This window comes from Pongo pygmaeus, chromosome 22, assembly GCF_028885625.2.
Source record: "Pongo pygmaeus isolate AG05252 chromosome 22, NHGRI_mPonPyg2-v2.0_pri, whole genome shotgun sequence".
NCBI classification, from domain to species: Eukaryota; Metazoa; Chordata; class Mammalia; order Primates; family Hominidae; genus Pongo; species Pongo pygmaeus.
In genome coordinates, this window is record NC_072395.2 from 58,168,616 (window position 1) to 58,190,163 (window position 21,548).

The 21,548-nt window shown below is 43.0% G+C and overlaps 1 protein-coding gene across 24 annotated transcripts in view; it reads left to right on the plus strand.

Moving 5' to 3' along the window:
- The window catches only part of ADARB1 (adenosine deaminase RNA specific B1), a 154,929-nt gene extending 136,528 nt beyond the window's left edge, over positions 1-18,401 (plus strand). For 10 of the 24 annotated variants that reach the window (XM_063659766.1, XM_063659770.1, XM_063659769.1 and 7 more), the window contains 2 exons: positions 12,363-12,497; positions 17,385-18,401. In XM_063659766.1, the coding sequence (XP_063515836.1) occupies positions 12,363-12,497; positions 17,385-17,659 (410 nt within the window). In that variant the 3' untranslated portion in view covers positions 17,660-18,401. Of the gene's footprint in view, positions 1-12,362; positions 12,542-13,544; positions 15,685-17,384 lie in introns of those variants that run through there. The other 14 variants (XM_063659767.1, XM_063659776.1, XM_063659771.1 and 11 more) reach the window with 6 other exon arrangements.
- The last annotated feature ends 3,147 nt before the right edge of the window (positions 18,402-21,548 follow it).

Here is a 21,548-nt window from a genome sequence, read left to right on the forward strand (position 1 = left end):
TATTTGCAGAATAAAGGCCACTTTCAGTTGAGATTGTAAGTACACATTTTCCTTGATCCACTAATGAATGTCTGATAGTTTCTATAACATGAACCCATAATAACCCTAAAATATCTATTAATCATTATGTATATCATTCATTTTTGATTACCCTACTATATGAGGAACCTATTGGAAAATACCTTTAGGGTAGAAATAAGAAAAAACATCAGTGCCAGCTCTTCTGAGTTTTTTAATTGTAGCAGTTATTAGGCCAATTCACAGTTTCTCTGTATTTTTGCTTTAGAAGTTCTGATTCAGCACACTTAATTTACAACAACAGAGGGATTCGCATTACCAGCCAAGTTGTTCTTGCTTTTATTGGTTTCTGCACCACGGCCTGGGATTAACTCATTACCCTAGTTCCCTCTTTGCAGCCTGGAAAGGTAAGCATCTCACTCGTGTCAGCCCCCACACTGCATTGGCTTCAGGGACTCATAGAAGTATGCACTTATGACCATTTAGGGGCTTTCTGCCCCAGAAAAAGCATATAGTTAGTATTGGAAGCTCGGGCTATTTTCTTTTTGCCTTATTTCCTCCATTTTTGTTTCAAGATGGGACTTGATTTAACTTAAAATATAAAAAATATTTTGTACTATTGGGATCTTATACTTTTTGTTAATCATTTAGTTTTAGTGAAAAATATTGTAATTCTAAGGTTTAAGTATCATTCAACAGTAATCCTTTATTTTGATGAGAAGTAATGGAATTGCAAAGGAAGATAATATAAGCGTTATCCATTTGTTTATGAAAGATTCAATTCCATTATGGTCAGAGATTCCCCAACGGTTTAAGTGGATACCCTCTCTTCTAGCCATTCCCCCACAAAAGAAATCCTTCCTGATTCTGTCTGCTTGAAAGGTGTGGCCTTGAACATGCCCCTGGGGCTGCTGCCTCTACAGAGTGACAGCTCAGGGACCTGCAGGAACTCAGAACATGCAGGCGGTGCTGGAGGTAGGGCAGGTGTGCTGGTAACACGGAAGACCTCAGTTCCACTGGCAAAACTGTGCCACAGGAGAAACCTGAGCGTGTGGTAAAAACCACCCCAGGAGCAATCAGTAAATGCAGGAACAGTGACCTCAGGAAGACATGAGGCTCCTACCAGTGCCTGTGATGAGGCCAGCCCAGCCCTGTGTGTGGTTAGGGCACACCTGACCACCCCGACAGCCAGGGAAGGGCGGTGCTGGAGTTCTGAGTTCTTGGCATGAGGACATGGTCTTGGCTGATTGTTTTCCTTCAGACCTTCTGCAGAATTGAATGCACATCAAAGAAACAAGCAGAAGAAACTGTGCCAGCTACTTGTATTGAATAAAAATATTTTACTTACAAACTTGGATTATCAAACTTATGAGGAAAATAACACAAAAGAGAAAGATCTATATGAGAAAATAGAACAGCTGAGAGAAAGAAACAATTTAGAAAACAGAAGAGAAGTAATGATAAATCTTATTAGTATGTTATTTAGTAACATACTAAATCAAATATTAATTTGAAGGTCTAGAAAATATTCAGTATTTTTTGAGCGTGCAGTGGACATGGTTCTGGGTGTTGGGATTTTGCAGTGAACAGGACGAGCAAAACCTCGTGGAGCTTTTGCTCTGATGAGGGCAGGGGGACGATGAAGTCAAATAAGTCTCAGATAACTTGGAACAGAAAGGCAGAATTATGAGAAAAGCCTTCAGAGATGTGGAAAGTTATTCAGAAGGCCCAATGTTTATTTAATAGCATTTCAAACATAGGAAGTAGGGAGGAGGAAATAACAGAAGAAAATTCCTCAGTACAGGGGAAAACACAAATATTGGAATTAAGTGGATGCACTGACTACTGAGCAGGATTAATGAGAAAAGTCCATGCCCAGCACATCCGTTTGCAGTTTCAGAACACCAAGGACAAAGAGAAGATCCTAAAAGCTTCTAAGTTACCTGCAATATGTTACAGATTTATATAACCCTTATCAGGACACTGGAAGTCAGAACGGAGTGATGAGATGACTTTCTGGTTCTAAAGAGAAAATATTTTTATTGTAGAATTTCCTACCCAACCAAATGTTAATCAAGCATTGGGACAAAGTGATAATTTTTAGATAGTCAGGGATTCAGAGGACATACACTTTTGGAGGAAACAAAATGACTTGAGGATACTCTAGCAAAATGAAAAAGACATCTAAGAAAGGGAAAACTTGAATTTAAGAAAGAATACCTTATAAATCCAAAGTACAATTGAAAAGGATAATTCACAGCAAGCCTGAAAAATAATTTCCAAATTAAAATAGAGATTCATATTAGACAACACTAAAAATAATGTTTTTAGAAGAAGGTGAATTTATTTTTAATGAATAGCCTAACTGAGAAGCTGAATGCTCTGAATGGTAGGGTGAAAGCAAATACTTCTTTTGTGGACAAAAAAAAAAAAAGTAAAGGAGAGTGGAAACTCCAGGGAACATAAAAAAGCTATTCAGGAAAGGAATGGCTCAGACATGAAGCAAACAAAAAACTAAGGCATGATTTTGAACAACTCTTGAGAAGCAGAACAAAGAGACTCCAGTGTAAGTTTGTGCTTGGAGGGGTGTACTGAGGAGCCAGGCTTGGTGGTGGTGTCAGCACTGTTTCTCCTGCAAAGTCTGTCACTTTTAAAATGTTAAAAAAGCAAAAACTTGTCTAATTATTAGATCAGACAAGAAACCAGAACTTAAACTACTGACTATTTAGAATACACATATCAAAAATGGTGAATTGGAGCCCCACTTACCCTTAGGAGATCATGGCCTTGAATGAATAGAAAAAAATAAGTGAACTAAGCTTTTCTTTTCCAAAATTGGGAGGGAAAGCACAACAAAGCTAAAGAGGAAATACAGGAAGAAGCAAGGAAATAGAAGTGAGACAGAGAGAGGGGAGGAGGAAGGAAATGAATGATATAGGAAAGAGGAAAAAAGATTAAGATTAGTAAAACTGTCCAGGCGTGGTGGCTCACATCTGTAATCCCAGCACTTTGCGGGGCTGAGGCAGGCGGGTCACCTGAGGTCAGGATTTCGAGACCAGCCTGGTCAACATGGTGAAACCCCGTCTCTACTAAAAATACAAAAATTAGCTGGGCACAGTAGTGGGCGCCTGTAATCCCAGCTACTCAGGAGGCTGAGGCAGGAGAATTGCTTGAACCCAAGAGGGGAGGTTGCAGTGAGCCAAGATCGTGCCACTGCACTTCAGCCTGCCGTCTCAAAAGAAAAAAAAATAGTAAAACTAAGAGAGACATTGACTTCAAAGAACATTAAAACAGATCTACCACTGCCAGGGCTATCTAATCTAATGTCAGATAAAACAAAAGTAACGAAGTGGAAATTGAGGGTTATCTGCAGATGTGGAGGAGGGTACAGTCCCACTCCTCATTGCAGTTTCCCTCTTCAGGAGGCCAACCAAGGTCGGAAAATACTATAGCACTTAGAGAGAAAGAGCACATTCACATAACTTTGACTACAGTATATTCTTATAATTGTTCTATTTTAATATTAGTTATTGTTGTCAATCTCTTATTCCTATTTATAAATTAAACTTTATCATAGGTGTATATGTATAGAAAGAAAACATAGCTATATAGGATTTGGTACTATCTGTGGTTTCAGGCATCCAGTGGGGGTCCTGGAATGTATCAAGATTTCAAAAGAATTCTTTGTTCAACTCCGATACCGATACTTATAAATTTGAAACTGTCAACAGCAACAAAGAAAAAATAAGAAGATGTAAATTATCAAAGTTAACCCAAAAAGAAATACAATATATAGCAAAGGAAATTTCCAGAGAAGACATTGAAAAGGTTGTCCACAAATTACCTTCCAACAAAGTCACAGATGGTTTAATCTGTCAAAGAACATGTAATTCTACCTCTCGGTAAACTTTCCAGGCCGTAGAAAAGAGCAATTGACCTAATCCAAATACCAGAACTGGACAAAACGCAAATAAAAAGAAAAACCACAGAATTACCTATGACTATAGATGCAAGACTCCTAAATGAAATACTATAAAATCAAATTTAGCAATATGCCCAGGAACCTAAGTGTAGTTTCATTTTATACCTATTAGTATAGTTTATCCATGAGAAGGTTATCAGAAGGGATCCATAACATCTCAGTGCTTTACAGAAGGCAGCATGTGTTCATGGATATGTATGCTCACACATGCATATGTGTGTATACACTAAAAGAATATGCATTCAAACGGCAAAGCTCATCTAGGAAGGAAAGATTGTTTTGGGAGGGTTTAAGAATCTATAGAGTCTTTAAGAATTACTCAGCCAGGCATGGTGGCTCATACCTTTAATTCCAGTGCTTTGGGAGGCTGAGATGGGAGGATCACTTGAGGCCAGGAGACCATGCTGGGCAACATAGCAAGAACCTATCTGTTAAAAAAAAAAAAAAAATTAGCTGGGTGTGGTGGCATGAGCCTGTAGAGTTGAGAGGATTGCTTGAGCCCAGGAGTTCAAGGTTGCAGTGAGCTATGATCGTGCCACTGCATACCAGCCTGGATGACAGAGCAAGACCCTTTTTCTTAAAAAAAAAAAAAAAAAAAAAAAAGACTTATGAAGGATTTTTTTTTCCATTTTTTTTTTTTAAGACAGTGGCCAGGGTCTTGCCCAAAACCTACCGAATCAGAATCTCAGAGGTAGGATTCAGTGTGCTTATTGTTTAAACCTTCATATCTGATTCTACTGAACATATCTGCTTAAGAACTACAAAATATGTAGTGGCTGTCTCTGGGTTTTATAGCTTTCATTTTATTTTCTAAGGTTTGTGTGAATTTTTGGAATTGTCCACAGTGAGCAAATGTTATTTTTTTAATGAGAACAATTTTTTTATTTTTAAATTATCTTTAATGTCTTTTCACAACTTTATTGAGGTGTAATTGGCATGTGATAAACTGCATATTTAAAGTCTACAATTTGATACTTTTGGCCTGTGTTTAGGTCTGTGCAGCCATCACCAAAATAATGAGTATACTTATCCACTTCAAAATCGTCTTAGTACTCCTTCCTAATCCCTCCCTCTCCCCGATCCCCATTCCCATCCCCAGGATGTACCGTCTGTCTCTTAGATGAGTTTTCCTTTTCTGGGATTTTACATAAGTGGCATCATAAGGTTTGCACCGTTTTGGTCTAGCTTATTTCACTCAGCTTAATCACTTTGAGATTGATCTGTGTTGTTGGGTTTATCCATAGTTCATTCCTTTTCATTGCTAAGTAGCATTGCACTGTGTGGATAAACCACAATTTGTTTATCCCTCGAAATATTGATGGATATTTAGGTTGTCTGCAGTCTTTTAATATTATAAAGCTGCTGAGAACATTTCTGTATAAATCTTTGGGCGCTTACTTCCATTTCCCTTATTAGATACCTAGGAGTGGAATGGCTGAATCATAAGATAGGTGTATGTTGAACTTTTTAGAAAACTATTAACGTGTTTTCCAAAATGGTTGTACCATTTTTGCATTACCACCACTAGTGTACGAGAGTTGTAGTTCTGTCACTTATATGCCAGCACATAGTACAAGCGTTTGTTTTAGACATTTTAGCAGGTGTTTAGTGATATTCCATTGTGGTTTTAATTTGCATTGCTCTGATGACTAATGAAGTTGAATGCCCTTTCACATGCTGATTTGCCATCCCTGTGCCTTCTTCAATAAACTGTTCAAAACTTATGCACATTTTACTGAGTTATTTAACATCTTATTACTGGGTTTTGAGAGTTGTTTATATTTTCTAGATACAGATCCTTTATCAGGTATATGATTTGAAAAATGCTTTCTCCCAATCAGTGGCTTGTCTTTTAATTCTCTTCATAGTGTCTTATACAAACCACATAATTTTAATTTTGACAAAATCTAATTTATAAAAAATTTTCTTTGATGGATCATGCTTTTGATATTATATCTAAGAAATATTTGCCTAAGTCAGTGCTACAAAGATTTCTTCTTATATTTTATTCTTAGAAATTTTACAGTTGCAGTTTTTACATTTAAGACTATATTTCACTTGAGTTCATGTTTGTGTAGGGTATGAAGTATGAACTGAAGTTCATTTTTTGGCATGTAAGATATCCAGTTGATTTAGCACCATTTAGCGAAAGGTTCCTCATTTCTTCATGGAATTGCCTTTGCGCCCTTGTCAAAAATCAGCTGGCATGTATATATACATGTGGGTCTATTTCTGGACTCTGTTGTTTGCCTTTAATCTCTTTGTCTAAAGGCCAGTATTACATTGTCACGATTACTATAGTTTTATTATAAGTTTTGAGGTCAGGTAGAGTTAGTCTTCCAACTTTGTACTTTTTCAAAGTTGTCTTGGCTGCTTAGGTCCTTTTTGTATTTCCATAACAATTTTATAGTCCACTCATCAGTTCTACATCCTTATTGCACTAGTTAGGACCTCCAATACAATGTTGAGTAGAAGTGATGACAGCAGACACCCTTCTCTTACATGTCATCTTGGGGGAACACATTCAGTCTTTCACCGTGAGGTATGATGTTGGCTGTAGGGTTTTTTATTGTTGTTTTTTGTTTTAGAGACAAGGTCTCACTCTTTCACCCAGGCTGGAGTGCAGTAACGTGATCATAGCTCATTGTAACCTGAAACTCCTGGGCTCAAGTGATCCTCCTGTCTCACCCTCCTGAGTAGCTGGGACTACAGGTGCATGCCACCATGCCTGGTTCATTTTTAAATTTTTTATAGAGACAGTGTCTTCCTATGTTGCCCAGATTGGTCTTGAACTCCTGGCCTCAAGCAACCCGCCTGCCTCAGTCTTCCAAAGTGCTGAGATTATAGGAATGATCCACCATATCTGGCTGCTGTAGGTTTTTTACAGATGTTTTTATCAGCTTAAGACATTTTTTTCTATTTATAGCTTACTAAGCGTTTTTAATCAAGAATGTATGTTGGATTTTGTCAGATGCTTTTTTTCTGCTCTTAGATGACTATTTTCATTGCAGTGACTTGGGCCTATAGTCCCAGCTACTTGGGAACTAAGGCAGGAGGATCACTTGAGCCCTGGAGTTTGAGGCCATCCTGGGCAATGTAGTGAGACCCCATCTGAAACAACAACAACAAAAAATGAGATGAGCATTTAGTTCATTTTTCAGTTTGCTAGTGGTGACATTAAAAAAAAAATTAAACCAACTTTGCATCTTGGGATAAACGTTATATGGTTATTATGTGCTATTCTTTTTATATATTGTTGATTCAGTTTGCTAAAATTTCACTTAGAATTTTTGTATTTATATTTGTCTGTAGGGATATTGGTCTGTCATTTTAGTTTAATGTCTTTGTCAGGTATAAAATGAGTTGGGGTGCATTTCTTTCTCTTCAGTTTTCTGGAAGAGTTTGTTTGGATTTGGTATTATTTCTTTAAATATATGGTTAAATTCACCAGTGAAACTATTGGGCCTGAAGTTTGCTTTGTGAGAAAATTCTACCTACAATTTATTTTTCTATAATAGATTTAGGACTATTCATGTTATCTGTTTTTATCTTTTTTCTTGAGTAAGCTTCAGTAATTTGTCTTTCAGGGAATTTGTCCATTTCATCTAATTTGTCTAATATATTGGCATAAAAGCATTCAGAATATTCATTTTAATATCTGTGATATCTCTAATGATATCATCTTATCCCTTATATTGATGATTTGTATCTTCTCTTGTTTTTTTCTGATCAGTCTCGCTAGAAGTTTTTCAATTCTGTTCATCTCTAAGTGCCAACTTTTAGGTTCAGCGATTTTTGTCCTTTGTTTTATATTTCAATAATTTTTACTCTGATTTTAATTATTTCTTTTTTTTCTGCTTACCTGGTGTTTCAATTGCCCATCTTTTTGTAGTTTTTTAAGGTGCTGGCTGAGGTCATTGTTTTAAGACCCTTTTTACTGCTTTTGTAGCATTTAAAAATTATGATATGTTATGTTTTCATTTTCACTTATATTAAAATACTTCGTCCCTTGGTTTATTTAGAACTCTTGCTATTTAGTTTCAAAATACTAGGGATTTTACAGAGATCTTTCTGTTGTTGGTTTTTTAGTTTCATTTAATGACTTCAGTCATTTTAAATTTATTAGACTTGGTTTTATGGACCAGAATATGATCTATCTTTATAAGTGTTCTACAAAACTTGAAAGAATGTATATCTGCCACTTTGGGGTAGAGTGATCTGTAAATGTTGGTTAGGCCAAGTTGTTTGATTATACTATTTATTTTCTTTTATATTCTTACCAATCTTCTACTTGGTCTATCAGTTATTGAGAGGCAGGATTGAAAATCTCTTAGTTATAATTGTACATTATCTATTTCTTCCCCTTTTTTAGAGTTTTTACTTCCTGTATTTTGTAGCTCTGTGATTAGATGCATAAAAATTTAGGATTGTTGGTTTATCTTAATAAACTGACCTCCTTTACCATTATATGAGGACCCTCTTTATTTCTGGTAATAGGTTTGTTCTGAAATTTGCTTTGAGATTAATATAACCTCTTCAACTTTCTTTTGATTAGTGTTAGCACAGTGTATCTTCTATCCCTTTATATTAAAGTACTTTGTCTTAAAAATATGTTTCTTATAGGCATATATTTATTTATATTTATATATTTGGATCTTGCTTCTCTCTCCCACCATGGACAATCTCTGCCTTTTCACTGAGGTACTTAGACCATTTACATTTATTGTGATTATTGATATTATTAGGTTTAAATTTCATCTTGCTACTTATTTTCTGCATGTTTCATATGTTCTTTGTTCACTTTTTCCTCATTTTCTTACTGCTTTTGCCTTAATTGAGTGTGTTTGATGATTCCATTTTGACTCCTTCTTGACTTCTGAGCTGTGACTTTTGTTAATTTGGTGGTGGTTTTTAGGGTTTATAGTACTACTTCACATATAGTAAAAGAACCTTACAACAGGATACTTCCGGTTTTCCATTCCCAACTTTTGTGGTATTGTTTTCAGACACTTTTGCATATGTTAAAAAAATCCACATCTTATTATTATTATTTTCATCTTAATAATTATCTTTTAAAGGAATTTAAATAATAAGAAAAAAAACTCTTGTATATTTATCCATGTAGCTATCATTTCCAGGGCTCTTCATTCCTTTGTATAGATCTGGATTTCCATTTTGGTATCATTTTTTCTTCTGGCTGGAGGACTTCCTTTTACATTCCTTGTAGCACAAGTCTTCTGATGATGAATTATTTCAGCTTTGGTATGTCTGGGAAAGTATTTTGCTTTCATTTTGAAGTATATTTTGCTGTACAAATATATTTCTGCTGGAATGGCAGGGTCCTTTTTCTCCTTTAAGCACTTTAAAGACATTGCTTCCCTGACTTCTTGTTTGCATTGTTTCCAGTAAGAAATGTGTTGTTATCTTTATTCCTCTGTGTGTTTTTTGCTCTGGGTTTGCTTAAGATTTTCTCTTAATACTAGTGTTGAACAATTTGTTCTGTTGTGCTTTGGTATAGTTTTATTCATATTTCTTGTGCTTGGGATTCATGGAAATTCTTTAATCCATGGGTTTGTTGGTTTCATGAAATTTGGAAATTTTTTATTCATCTTTCTTCAGATATATTTTGTGTTCCCCCTTGTCTCTCCTCACCGTCATGAAATCTAATTACACATATTTCACCCTACCTAAACCTGCCCCATATCACTGATTTTCTGTTCTTTTTTTCTCTCTTTGTGTTTCATTTTTGATAGTTTCTGTTACTGTGTCTTTAAGTTCACTAATCTTTTCTTCTGCAGTTTCTATTCTGTGGTTAGTCCCATCAAGTGTATTTTTTATCTAATACATTGTAGTTTTCATCTCTAGAAATCTGGCTTAGGCCTTTTTATATCTTTATGTCTGTATCTTCTATATGTGAATGTCAGGCACTTTTCCCTCTGATTCTCTCAGGAGGCTGTTTCCCAGCCTTGAGTAACATGTGTACTCTGATCAGTGCTCCACAGGATATTCAGGGATACCCTCTGCGTATCTCCAGGGCTCACTCTCTCTGCATGTCTCTTCCTTCCAGTACTCTGTGTTATGAAATCTGGCTGACTTGGTTTCCCTTGACTCTCAATTCAGGGGATCTGCTACACTCTGCCTGGGTTCCTTACTCTGAACAGTAAACTGTCTGGTAGTAAACTGTCATCTGGATTTTAATATCTCTCCAAGGGAGGGTAAATGGTCATTGAAAGCAAGTGAGCATGGTGACAGGGTGGAGGTGGCCTCCACAGGGCATGAAGTGAGTTGTACTGAGTCATCTGAGAGTGCAGTGTGCTGCTTCTGGCCAGTGGGCTTGACAGTTCAGTGTCTGGGTTCAGAATATGAGTCTGCCCATGTTCTAAGCATGTTCTAAAGATTCATATCCTAAATTAGTTTTGATTTTGGTGGCCTATAACATCCATGTGATATGAATTATCAAGCTCAATATATAAATGCAGATACATGTATTCAATTCTGAGTTATGCAAGTATTTTTTTAAAAACTTTCAACCCTGCAAAATCAGCCTGTGATTAGTTAAGATGAGATAGTTTAAACACAGCAAGAAAACAAGTATAAGGGTACTTCAAAAAGTTCATAAAGTTAAAAGATAAAAAAATTTTTAAAGATATAAACTTTATTTCTCAACATAAGCTCCATCAAATTCAAGACATTTTTGTAAGTGCTGATCCTAGCCATTTAGATTGTCCCTAAAGAACTGAATGGTGGCTGGGCGCAGTGGCTCACGCCTGTAATCCCAACACTTTGGAAGGCCGAAGTGGGAGGATCATGAAGTCAGGAGATTGAGACCATCCTGGCCAACATGGTGAAACCCCATCTCTACTAAAAATACAAAAACCAGCTGGGCATGGTGGCACATGCCTGTAGTCCCAGCTACTCGGGAGGCAGAGGCAGGAGAATCGCTTGAACCCAGAAGGCGGAGGTTGCAGCGAGCCGAGATCACGCCACACACTCCAGCCTGGCAACAAGAGTGAGACTCTGTCTCGAAAAAAAGAACTGAATGTCTTGGAAGTTTAACCATGTCAGTGCAGTCTTTCTTACATTATTAACTGAAGAAAAATTCCTTAAGGGTGCCCCTTAAGGAATTTTTGAGATTAGGAAACAAAAAGAAGTCAGAAGGAGCCAAATGAGGTGGATTTGCAACCACCATAAGGTGGATGGCTCATGATTTCCTATCGAAACCCTCACACAGTTGCCCTTGTTTGATGAGAGGAATGAATAGGCGCTTTGTCATGGTGAAGGTCTCTGGCGGAGCTTCCCCAGGGGGTTTTCTGCTAAAGCTTTTGCTCACTTTCTTGAAACACTGTCATCATAAGCAGATGTTACCATCCTTTGGCCCTCCACGTGAACCCAACAAGCAAAACGCCTTGAGCATCCCCAAAATGCTGCCATGGCCTGTGCTTTGGCCAGTCAGTCTGTGCTTTGACTGGGCCCCTTCTGCCTCTTGGTAGCCTTTTTTTTTTTTTTTTTTTGGATTATGCATTTTCTTCAGGATTGTCTTTGTAAAAGCTATTTTTATCTCCTATTTGATGTTTGTTCTTGCTTCAGTTTTAGCAGAAGTCATGTAGCTCTGATAGGAGCGCTTTTCAAACAGATGTCTTAATCTTCTTAGTGCCTCAAACTAGATCCTATTCAGACATGTTTCAGCAAGTTAGTACAAGTTTATTTTGGTGCCAAAAAATTTTGAAATCCATGAGTTCTTTTTCCTAATAAGCATTTTCTATGAACTTTTTCAAGACTCTTGTGAACCATTTCAAGACACTTGTTAAGAATTAGGGTTTCCTATTGCATCATGGATGTCACACATGCAAAGCCACGTGACCTGAACATGCCTGGCCTCTCAGTGGCAGGGGAGCACATGCAGGCATGAGCGCCAGAGGTGGGTGTAATACAGGAGCAACCCCCACCTGCACGACCTCGTGGGACCCTGCATTAGTCTCAGAAGTGGCTCCCACCCATCCACCCTCAGGCTGCCAAGGTTCCTGGCTCCGTCAGTGCCAGAGTGAGAAAAGACACCCTTGTCAGGAAGTCTCATGATTTCAGGTTTCTGTCAACCTTCTGCCCACCTGCCCTATCAGACAAGTGCATCCCCGTGGGTCAGTTCTGCTTTCTCAGCACTGCTCCTGTTCTGGTGGCAGTGGAAGAGTGTGAGGCCACTGCCACGGCAGATGCACACTCAAGTCTGCGTATATTCCTCGGCAGGCAGAATTCCCCCACCACGCACTTCTGTGGCCATGTCTGAGCACAGTGTGCCGCCCCTGGCTGCTCCCTCCCTGGGGGTGAAAGCGGGCTTCACACCACCTTCCTGTGTCTTCCGTTTCAGGCATCAGCAATGCAGAAGCACGGCAGCCGGGGAAGGCCCCCAACTTCAGTGTCAACTGGACGGTAGGCGACTCGGCTATTGAGGTCATCAACGCCACGACTGGGAAGGATGAGCTGGGCCGCGCGTCCCGCCTGTGTAAGCACGCGTTGTACTGTCGCTGGATGCGTGTGCACGGCAAGGTACTGAGGCGCCCTCACCGCAATGCGCCGGCTCCACCTCCCCAATAGCTTGTCTGTCCTCCCACCTACTGTTCCTTAAATTGTTTCATCATGTCATCATGCACAGCTTCCGAAAACGATCATTTGGAATTATTGTTCCTTCAGATTGTTTTAGCTTAGAAGTGTGGCCACGTCCCTGAAACCTTAATGCCATCTCAAAGGCAGCTCTTTTCCTCCCTGCTGCAGAGTAACACCCACTGCCAGGCCACTGTGTGTGGTGGAAACGTCTCTTACTCTCAGATATTGAAAGTCATTATGCAAAACGCAGAGCCAGTCACCCTGCTGTCCCCTCCTTCTCAGCGACATAAAAATTGCTTGGATTCTGATAACCCTCCAGTAGAGTTTTTAAACCTTTTGAATTAGCTGTGGTGCCCTTTTTTCCCCAGAATAAAACTTTATATAGTAGGTTAGGGTATTACCAGTTTGTGTTTATTCTTCAATCAAGTAGATGGCATCTATTTATTCTGAGACCAGCATTGTGCACTGGCATGGGAGGTATAGCCAGAAATGACAGTGCCCAGGAGGGTCCTGTCCACACGGGGCAGCACCCAGGCCAGCTGCCACAAGTCCAAGGTCCACACAGAAAGGAGTTACCAGCCACATGAGGGAAGGCCTCTGAGGTCATCAGGGTGATCACACACACATAACATCAGTGGTGCTTCTTATAGTTAAAAATGAAACTTGAATCAACTATTGGTGGTTTCCCAGAAGCATGTCTTCGGAACTCGGGGGTCTGTAGCTGCCTGTTTGACCAGCAAGACTGGAACTTGGTGATAACTCAGCCCTTAGGAGACGCCCCACCTTGTTCTGTGTGAAGCCGTTCCCTTGGCAGAAGGTGCCTTCCTCTGGGTTGCTTTCCCCCAGAAGCCAATGCAGTTCTAAGGCCATGTTTTGGCATCTTATTAGGTGTTCTTTTCATCTGTTACAGCGTCAACAGTTGCATTTGTTTTTTATCCCTTCACAGGTTCCCTCCCACTTACTACGCTCCAAGATTACCAAGCCCAACATGTACCATGAGTCCAAGCTGGCGGCAAAGGAGTACCAGGCCGCCAAGGCGCGTCTGTTCACAGCCTTCATCAAGGCGGGGCTGGGGGCCTGGGTGGAGAAGCCCACCGAGCAGGACCAGTTCTCACTCACGCCCTGACCCGGGCAGACATGATGCGGGGTGCAGGGGGCTGTGGGCATCCAGCGTCGTCCTCCAGAACCTCACATCTGAACTGGGGGCAGGTGCATACCTTGGGAGGGAGTAGGGGGACACAGGGGACCACCAGGTGTCCACGGTTGTCCCCAGCATCTCACATCAGACCTGGGGCAGGTGCGCAGTGTGGGGAGGGGATGGGGTGCGTCAGGGCCCAGCATCGCCGCCTGGCATCTCTCTGCCACAGCATTTCCCCTTCTGAACCGTCCAGTGACTGCTTTCAATCTCGGTTTACGTTTAGAAATTGAGTTCTACTGAGTAGGGCTTCCTTAAGTTTAGGAAAATAGAAATTACTTTGTGTGAAATTCTTGAATAAATAATTTATTCAGAGCTAGGAATGTGGTTTATAAAATAAGAAGTAATTATGTCAGGTCACTTTTATGCCACATTATTTTAATTGCAAAAAAGCATCTATATATGGAGGAGGGTGGGAAAATAGAGGTAGGAAATAGTAGCCTAAAGGAAATCGCCACACGTCTGTCTAAACTTAGGTCTCTTTTCTCCGTAGGTACCTCCCTGGGTAGTTCCACACACTAGGTTGTAACAGTCTCTCCCTGAGGAGCAGACTCCCAGCATGATGTAGCGTGGCCTTGTCACGCACATGGGGTCCCGCAGCGGTGACTGTGTGTCCTGCAGAGGCGTGACCCAGGCCCCTGTAGCCCTCAGCCTCCTCTAGAAGCTTCTGTACTCCTTGTAGGATCAGATCATGGAAAACTTTTCTCAGTTTACTTCTAAGTAATCACAGATAAAACATGGCCAGTAACCCCGGGCTGGCCATTCATTCAGGTTTTTTAAAGGATATTTAACTTTTATGGACTAGAAGGAATCAGGAGGGCTGCTGCACAGTACATGGCCTAAGTTCCCTCTGTTCCTTCCTCTGAATCGAGTGGATGTGGGTGACTGCCCGAAGGCCTTCACAGGATGGAAGTGGCATGATTTCAGTAGATACTCATTCTTGGAAAATGCCGTAGTTTTAAATTACTGTTTCCAGCTTTATCAAAGACATGTTTGAAAAATAAAAAGCATCCAAATGAGAGCTGGTGAGACCACGTGCTGCTGGCGTAGTGTAGACCAGACGTTGACAGTCCTGACAGGGGAGCTCAGGGCTGCCCTGCACCCAGAGTGCAAGGGACGGCCCCACGACAGAGGGAGCCAGCCCAGGAGGTCAGGAGCGCGGCGGGCGAGGGCCCTGTGTGGACCACCTCCACCAAGCTCAGAGATTTGCACCAGGTGCCTTGTTGCCTCCGCTCAGGATGAAAGAGGAGCTGAGAGAAGTGCTCAGCCTGCCAGTGCAGTGCCCAGCTCCAAGGCTCTGAGGGTGCTCAGGTGGGTCTCCTGGGGCCATGGGGAGAGATTGGTGCAGACCTTACCCCACAGCATACATCTGCCACAGCGAAATCCAGGGTGTTGCATCTGTGTGTCTGTGATGGGCCTAGGAAACCAGAACAGGGGCAGAGGGGTATCATCCTCCCACCAGACGCTGGGAGCTCAGACCCCAAAACTGAAGCACCATGGCTCTGGCGGGGGGTGTGCCTCCTGATGTCGGTAGCCCCATCTGCGTGTGTCCACACAGATCTCGTCCCAGCGCGGCAGGAAGGGGTGCTGCTTAGGGCTCATTGTTGGGGACATGACCAGGTTCAGCGCCTAGCACATCTGCCCCACACCAGCCTTCTCCTCCACTGAAGAGGGTAGTTGTCTCCCTGAAGCAGTCAGAGTGGGCGTCTCAGCCGCTCCATCAGCACAATGGGGTTTTGTTTAGGCAGATCGTGCTGGGGTTCTGCACCTGCAGAAGGAGAGGGGTCTGTTGTCGCTGGCCTTCCCCCAAGCAGGCTCTTGCACACTCTAGAAAAAACACCTTGTAAGTCTGTGCATTTTTATTGTCTTGATAAATTGTATTTTTTTCTAATGGGGATTGGGAGATGGACTTAGTTTTTAAAAATATGTGGATTTTGGTTACCAAGTTTAGTGTTAATACATTCCATATACATACAAAACTACCCGGTATGTCTGGCTTTTCCCTTCTGTCAGGTAATAGCTAAAGTGAGCATGATTGCTCCCTGTACCACCCCAAATAAGTGAGTGCCTCACCTAGTGGGGCCTGAGCAGCTGCCTTGAGACCATGTGAGGTGGCGCCTTTCCGGGGTGGACTCGTGCAGCCTTGAGGACAGGCACAGGGCATCCTATCCCAAGCCGTCCAGGCAGGAGGAAGGCAGCCAAGGCAACTGGGTTCAGGGAGCCCTGGGCGGGGCGGCTGTGGGGAGGAAGTGGGTTCGGGGAGCCCGGGGCGGGGCGGGGGGGCGGCTGTGGGGAGGAACTGGGTTCCGGGAGCCCTGGGCGGGGCGGCTGAACTGAGTTTGGGGAGCCCTGGGTGGGGCGGGGGGAGCGGCTGTGGGGAGGAGCTGGGTTTGGGGAGCCCTGGGCAGGGGACTGCGGGGGGGCGGCTGTCGGGAGGAGTTGGGTTCGGGGAGCCCTGGGCGGGGCGGCTGTGGGGAGGAACTGGGTTCGGGGAGCCCTGGGCGGGGGCGGGGGGCGGCTGTGGGGAGGAGTTGGGTTCGGGGAGCCCTGGGCGGGGCGGCTGTGGATAGGAACTGGGTTCGGGGAGCCCTGGGCGGGGGCGGGGGGCAGCTGTGGGGAGGAGTTGGGTTCGGGGAGCCCTGGGCGGGGCGGCTGTGGGGAGGAACTGGGTTCGGGGAGCCCTGGGCGGGGGGCGGGGGGCGGCTGTGGGGAGGAGTTGGGTTCGGGGAGCCCTGGGCGGGGGGCGGCTGTGGGGAGGAGTTGGGTTCGGGGAGCCCTGGGCGGGGCGGCTGTGGGGAGGAAGGTGATGTGCAGGGAACCAGAGGCTGTGCACTGCTCCTAGGACAGCTCATCTGTAATCAGAAAAATAAATAAATAAAATACAGAATGCTGACTCCTCCCTGAGACAGATCAGGGAACTTAGCACTTTAATCCCTCCCTTCTGAGCGGTCGGTGTGCATTAGACTATAGCTGTTTCCTTGACGTGTCATTTTGCATCCAGTGTCCTTGATGTGGGTTTTAGAGACTTAGCAGAAAATTCAACACAAGCAGGAACTTGATTTTTTAAGAAAAAATATTACATTTGGAGGACATTTTGACAAGTAGGGGAAGAGAGGGCTTCTGTTTTGTTTTGTTTTGTTAGCTAAACCTGAAGTATTAATTCCACAAAGACACTGTCCCTCAGGACCACTCAGGTACAGCTCTGCCAGGGACAGAGTCCTGCCAGTGGGAGGTCTCAGGTGGGGCGGTGTGTTCTGTGCCATGAGGCAGTGACAGGTCCAGATGGATGTCGTCACCACCTTCCTCAGCTCTCATCACCTGGTCATACGCCAGGCCCACCTCTTCCCAGCAAGGGACGCCAAAGAACTGCAGTTTTGATTCTGAGTCTTAATTTAACTTTTCATCATCTTTTCCTATTTTGGAGAATTTTTTGTAATTAAAAGCAATTATTTTAAAATATGCAAGCCAGTATCTCACAAGGCATGGATTTCTGTGGAATTTATTTTTATTCAAATAACCATATTTATCTCCAGGCTGTGGAATCGCCACTTTCTTTGTGAAGACAGTGTCTCTCCTTGTAATCTCACACAGGTACACTGAGGAGGGGACGGCTCCGTCTTCACATTGTGCGCAGATCTGAGGATGGGATTAGCGAAGCTGTGGAGACTGCACATCCGGATCTGCCCATGTCTCAAAACAAACACATGTACAATGGCTCTTTTTCCTTCTCAAATACTTTACCCCAGAAGCAGGTGGTCTGCCCCAGGCATAAAGAAGGAAAATTGGCCATCTTTCCCACCTCTAAATTCTGTAAAATTATAGACTTGCTCAAAAGATTCCTTTTTATCATCCCCACGCTGTGTTAAGTGAAAAGGGCATTGTGTTCCGTGTGTGTCCAGTTTACAGCGTCTCTGCCTCCTAGCGTGTTTTGTGACAATCTCCCTGGGTGAGGAGTGGGTGCACCCAGCCCCGAGGCCAGTGGTTGCTCGGGGCCTTTCGTGTGAGTTCTAGTGTTCACTTGATGCCGGGGAATAGAATTAGAGAAACCTCTGACCTGCTGGGTGCCAGGAACTGGTGGAGGTGGATGGCAGGTCCGACTCGACCATGACTTAGTTGTAAGGGTGTGTCGGCTTTTTATAGTCTCGTGTGAAAATCCTCCCGTCTCTGGCAGCACCGTCTGCACTTTCTTGTTTACTGTTTGAAGGGACGAGTACCAAGCCACAAGAACACTTCTTTTGGCCACAGCAAAAGCTGATGGTATGTAAGGAACCGATGGGCCATTAAACATGAACTGAACGGTTAAAAGCACAGTCTATGGAACGCTAATGGAGTCAGCCCCTAAAGCTGTTTGCTTTTTCAGGCTTTGGATTACATGCTTTTAATTTGATTTTAGAATCTGGACACTTTCTATGAATGTAATTTGGCTGAGAAACATGTTGCTAAGATGCAATCCTCAGTGTTTTCTGTATGTAAATCTGTGTATACACCACACATTACAACTGCATGAGCTTCCTCTCGCACCAAGACTAGCCGGAACTGAGCATGAGACGCTGTCAAATACAGACAAAGGATTTGAGATGTTCTCAATAAAAAGAAAATGTTTCACTACTCTGGTGTTGCTGAGACTTTCTTTTCCTTTCAAATTATTTCTGCCCTTGGCTCCACTAGCAGGCCTGGGGATGGATGCCTACATGCATAACCTGAAAAGGTGGCTGAGTCCTTCCCAAGAGCTGCAGCTCTGACTCCACCTGGCCTGGTCACCTGCTGTGCTTGCACCAGTGCTACTTGAATTTCCCCAACTTGGGACAGTCTCCCCTCAGTTCCCACCCCTGTTAGATTCTTGACTTCACCGTCTTCCTGGAGAGCATGTTGGCGCCTCTCCTATATATAAGGTGGTGTAGAGGAAAAGTGTGCAGCTGCCCCACTCTCACCCTGCATATAAAATGGATGTTGACACATGCCCATGTTACTCGTTACCCTCATGTTACTTGCGGATAGAACAGAGGAAGAACCTACACACTCAATAAGAGCCAATGGTGACACGGGTGCTGGGGTGCAGTGAAAAAAACCAGGTGCTAAATGCCACCATAGAACTATGTTATTTCTAGTTACAACACTGGAAGGACAGTCACAATAAGTGGAAAGTTGGCAGCAAAGTGGCATTTCTGTGTCGTGGCTGTAACAGTGTATATATGCTTCATATACTGTACAAGCACAGGTGGGCCAGGCTGGCTAAGGGGGGAGTCTGGCCATGGTCTGTGGACATGGGATTTGAGATGGTTTTGATTTTATTTTCCTTTTTAAAGGGCATATCCATTTGTCTCATTTTTCTACAATTAAATGAAAAACAAATTTAGGAAAATATTTTGAAAAGTCAAAAGCATCACACAAATAATAAAAACAGCACTATTACAGACAGGTAACTTGATTTTCTCATTTGCATCAGTTTTGAAACTATTTCATTTCCCACAATAACGTTAAAATATGTTGCAGCAAAAACAAGCTTCAGAGAAAAGAATGAAGGGAACCCTCTGCCTGATGAGTGAATCCTTTGAACAGCGATTCTTCGGGAGCTGCCTCGGGGGCCACACCGGATGGAATACTCAGACTCACTATTCTGTCATGGAATTGGGGAAATGTCCTGAATTTGACCACAGAAGATGAAAGTTTTGCTTTTTACGAGATACTGTATAGTGAATCTCATAGAGCCTGACTGTAAATGTTGAGGTTCTTGAGCTTTTATTCAGTACGTGCGTAATGAAGGCTGACCTGGAAGGCACTATTCCAGGTGCTTGGAACAGGTCGGTGAACACAACACAGACTCCCCCTAAATAGCTGCTGCTCTGCAGGAAAGCAAATAACACACCAGACGCCAGTGTCAGGGAATGGTGCCTGGGGAGAAAGAAAAAGCCCGTGAGGATAGTGCAGTGGGGCGGGCTGCAATAGTAAGTACTGGGATCAGGGTGGCCTCACGGAGAAGGCTTGCAAGGCAGATGGTCAGCCAGATGGGGCCTGGCGAGCCTGGAGCACTGGACCAGGCATCAGCGTGCCACTGCTGGAGGCTGCAGTGCCAGGAACCTGGTCCACCAGTAGGTGAACGCAGCTGTTATTTAAAGTCACATTTTATAAACTCAGAATGATATTAAAAACAAAGGTAACAAATCCTCGAAACTCGTCACTTCCTACTTTTTGCTGCATTTTACTACAATCTGTGTTCTTACTGTACACATACTCTACAATGGTGGGCACGCCCCTTCTAGGCTGCGTTTGGGGACTCACATCAGTAGCTTGGAATCAGTTGTGATGGGAGGTTTCACACCACTGATACCCACAGACACCATGACTCAGGGCTTGACTCACTGTTGTGATTGTCTCTAGACCTAGAAAGTGATGGAGGAAGATGCAGATGAAACTGCAAATGTAGCTGTTACATTGTGAATGGCACAGAAAATTGAAGAAACTGTCTCACAGCCTCTGGAAACTCTTATCTACTTAAGCAAAGAAGTCACTCAGTCACTGAACGAGTGAAGCTCTGACATTCGTCCTGCTGCTTCACCTTCATCTGACTCATCAGTGAAAACATCCCCAGCATTCTTGTCAGAACCACACTCATTCATCAGCTGCAACCCTGTGTTGGCTTCAGATGTAGGGCTCAGCAAGACTCAAAGCATTCCATAAAAACTGGCTCTGTGGGATTTACAACAGTATTGTATATTTTATTCATGTTTTTAAGTTGCATACTGCTCCTTTTATATCTGTAACATGTACAGTAAGCTTATGTACACATATATGTGCACACACTGGAGCAGGGTAGCCTGTTTAGCATTTATTAGCACACCACTGGGTCCCAGATGTCCTTGGGAACAGATCAAGGCAGTGCAAAGGCCCTGTGCTGGTGAGGGGCTGAGAGTTGGTGGGAACTAATCAGCCTCTGGCAGGTGCCTCCCCCATCCCACCCTCCAGGACTGGTGAGATTGGTCTGTGTGGTACAGCTGCAGGAGAAAAAAGTGTGAGGCCAGACCTGAGGGATGAGGAGTGAGTGTGGGTTTCTGCTGGCCCACCTCCCACGATGCCGTCAGGCACTGAGGTCCCACCTTCTGCCTTCTGGCCAAGCAGCCAATGCCTCCAGGGAAAAATGACCTCATGAGGAGAAATGAGAAATCTGAAGAGCACAACTATCTAAAGCTCCAAATGGTAATACTGAATAGAGATCCTATTAGAATAGATTCTAGCATTTCAGAACACAGTCCAGGAAGGGATCAGAAAACAGAACCAAGCAGAATTTGAAAAAGTGAACACAACAGATGGGCTAAATAATGGGATGAACTTACCATTGGAAGACCACATGGAAAAGGGGAGGGTAACAAAAAAGAAAATATAGAAATGCTAAAATACTTGGCTGATAAAAGTGCTAATATCTGGCTAATATGATGTTCATGGACTTTGCCACACCCACAAACCGAAGGCATCACAGATGAAAGGATGTGTCTGAGATGGACTTAACACAGCGACAGGAGCCGGGCACGGTGGCTCCCACCTGTGATCCCAGCACTTTGGGAGGCGGAGGTGGGCAGATCATGAGGTCAGGCGTTTGAGACCAGCCTGGCCAGTATGGTGAAACCCTGTCTCTACTAAAAATACAAAAATTAGCCGGGCGTGGTGGCATGCACCTGTAGTCCCAGCTACTCGGGAGGCTGAGGCAAAAGAATCGCTTGAACCCAGGAGGCAGAGGTTGCAGTGAGCCAAGACCACGCC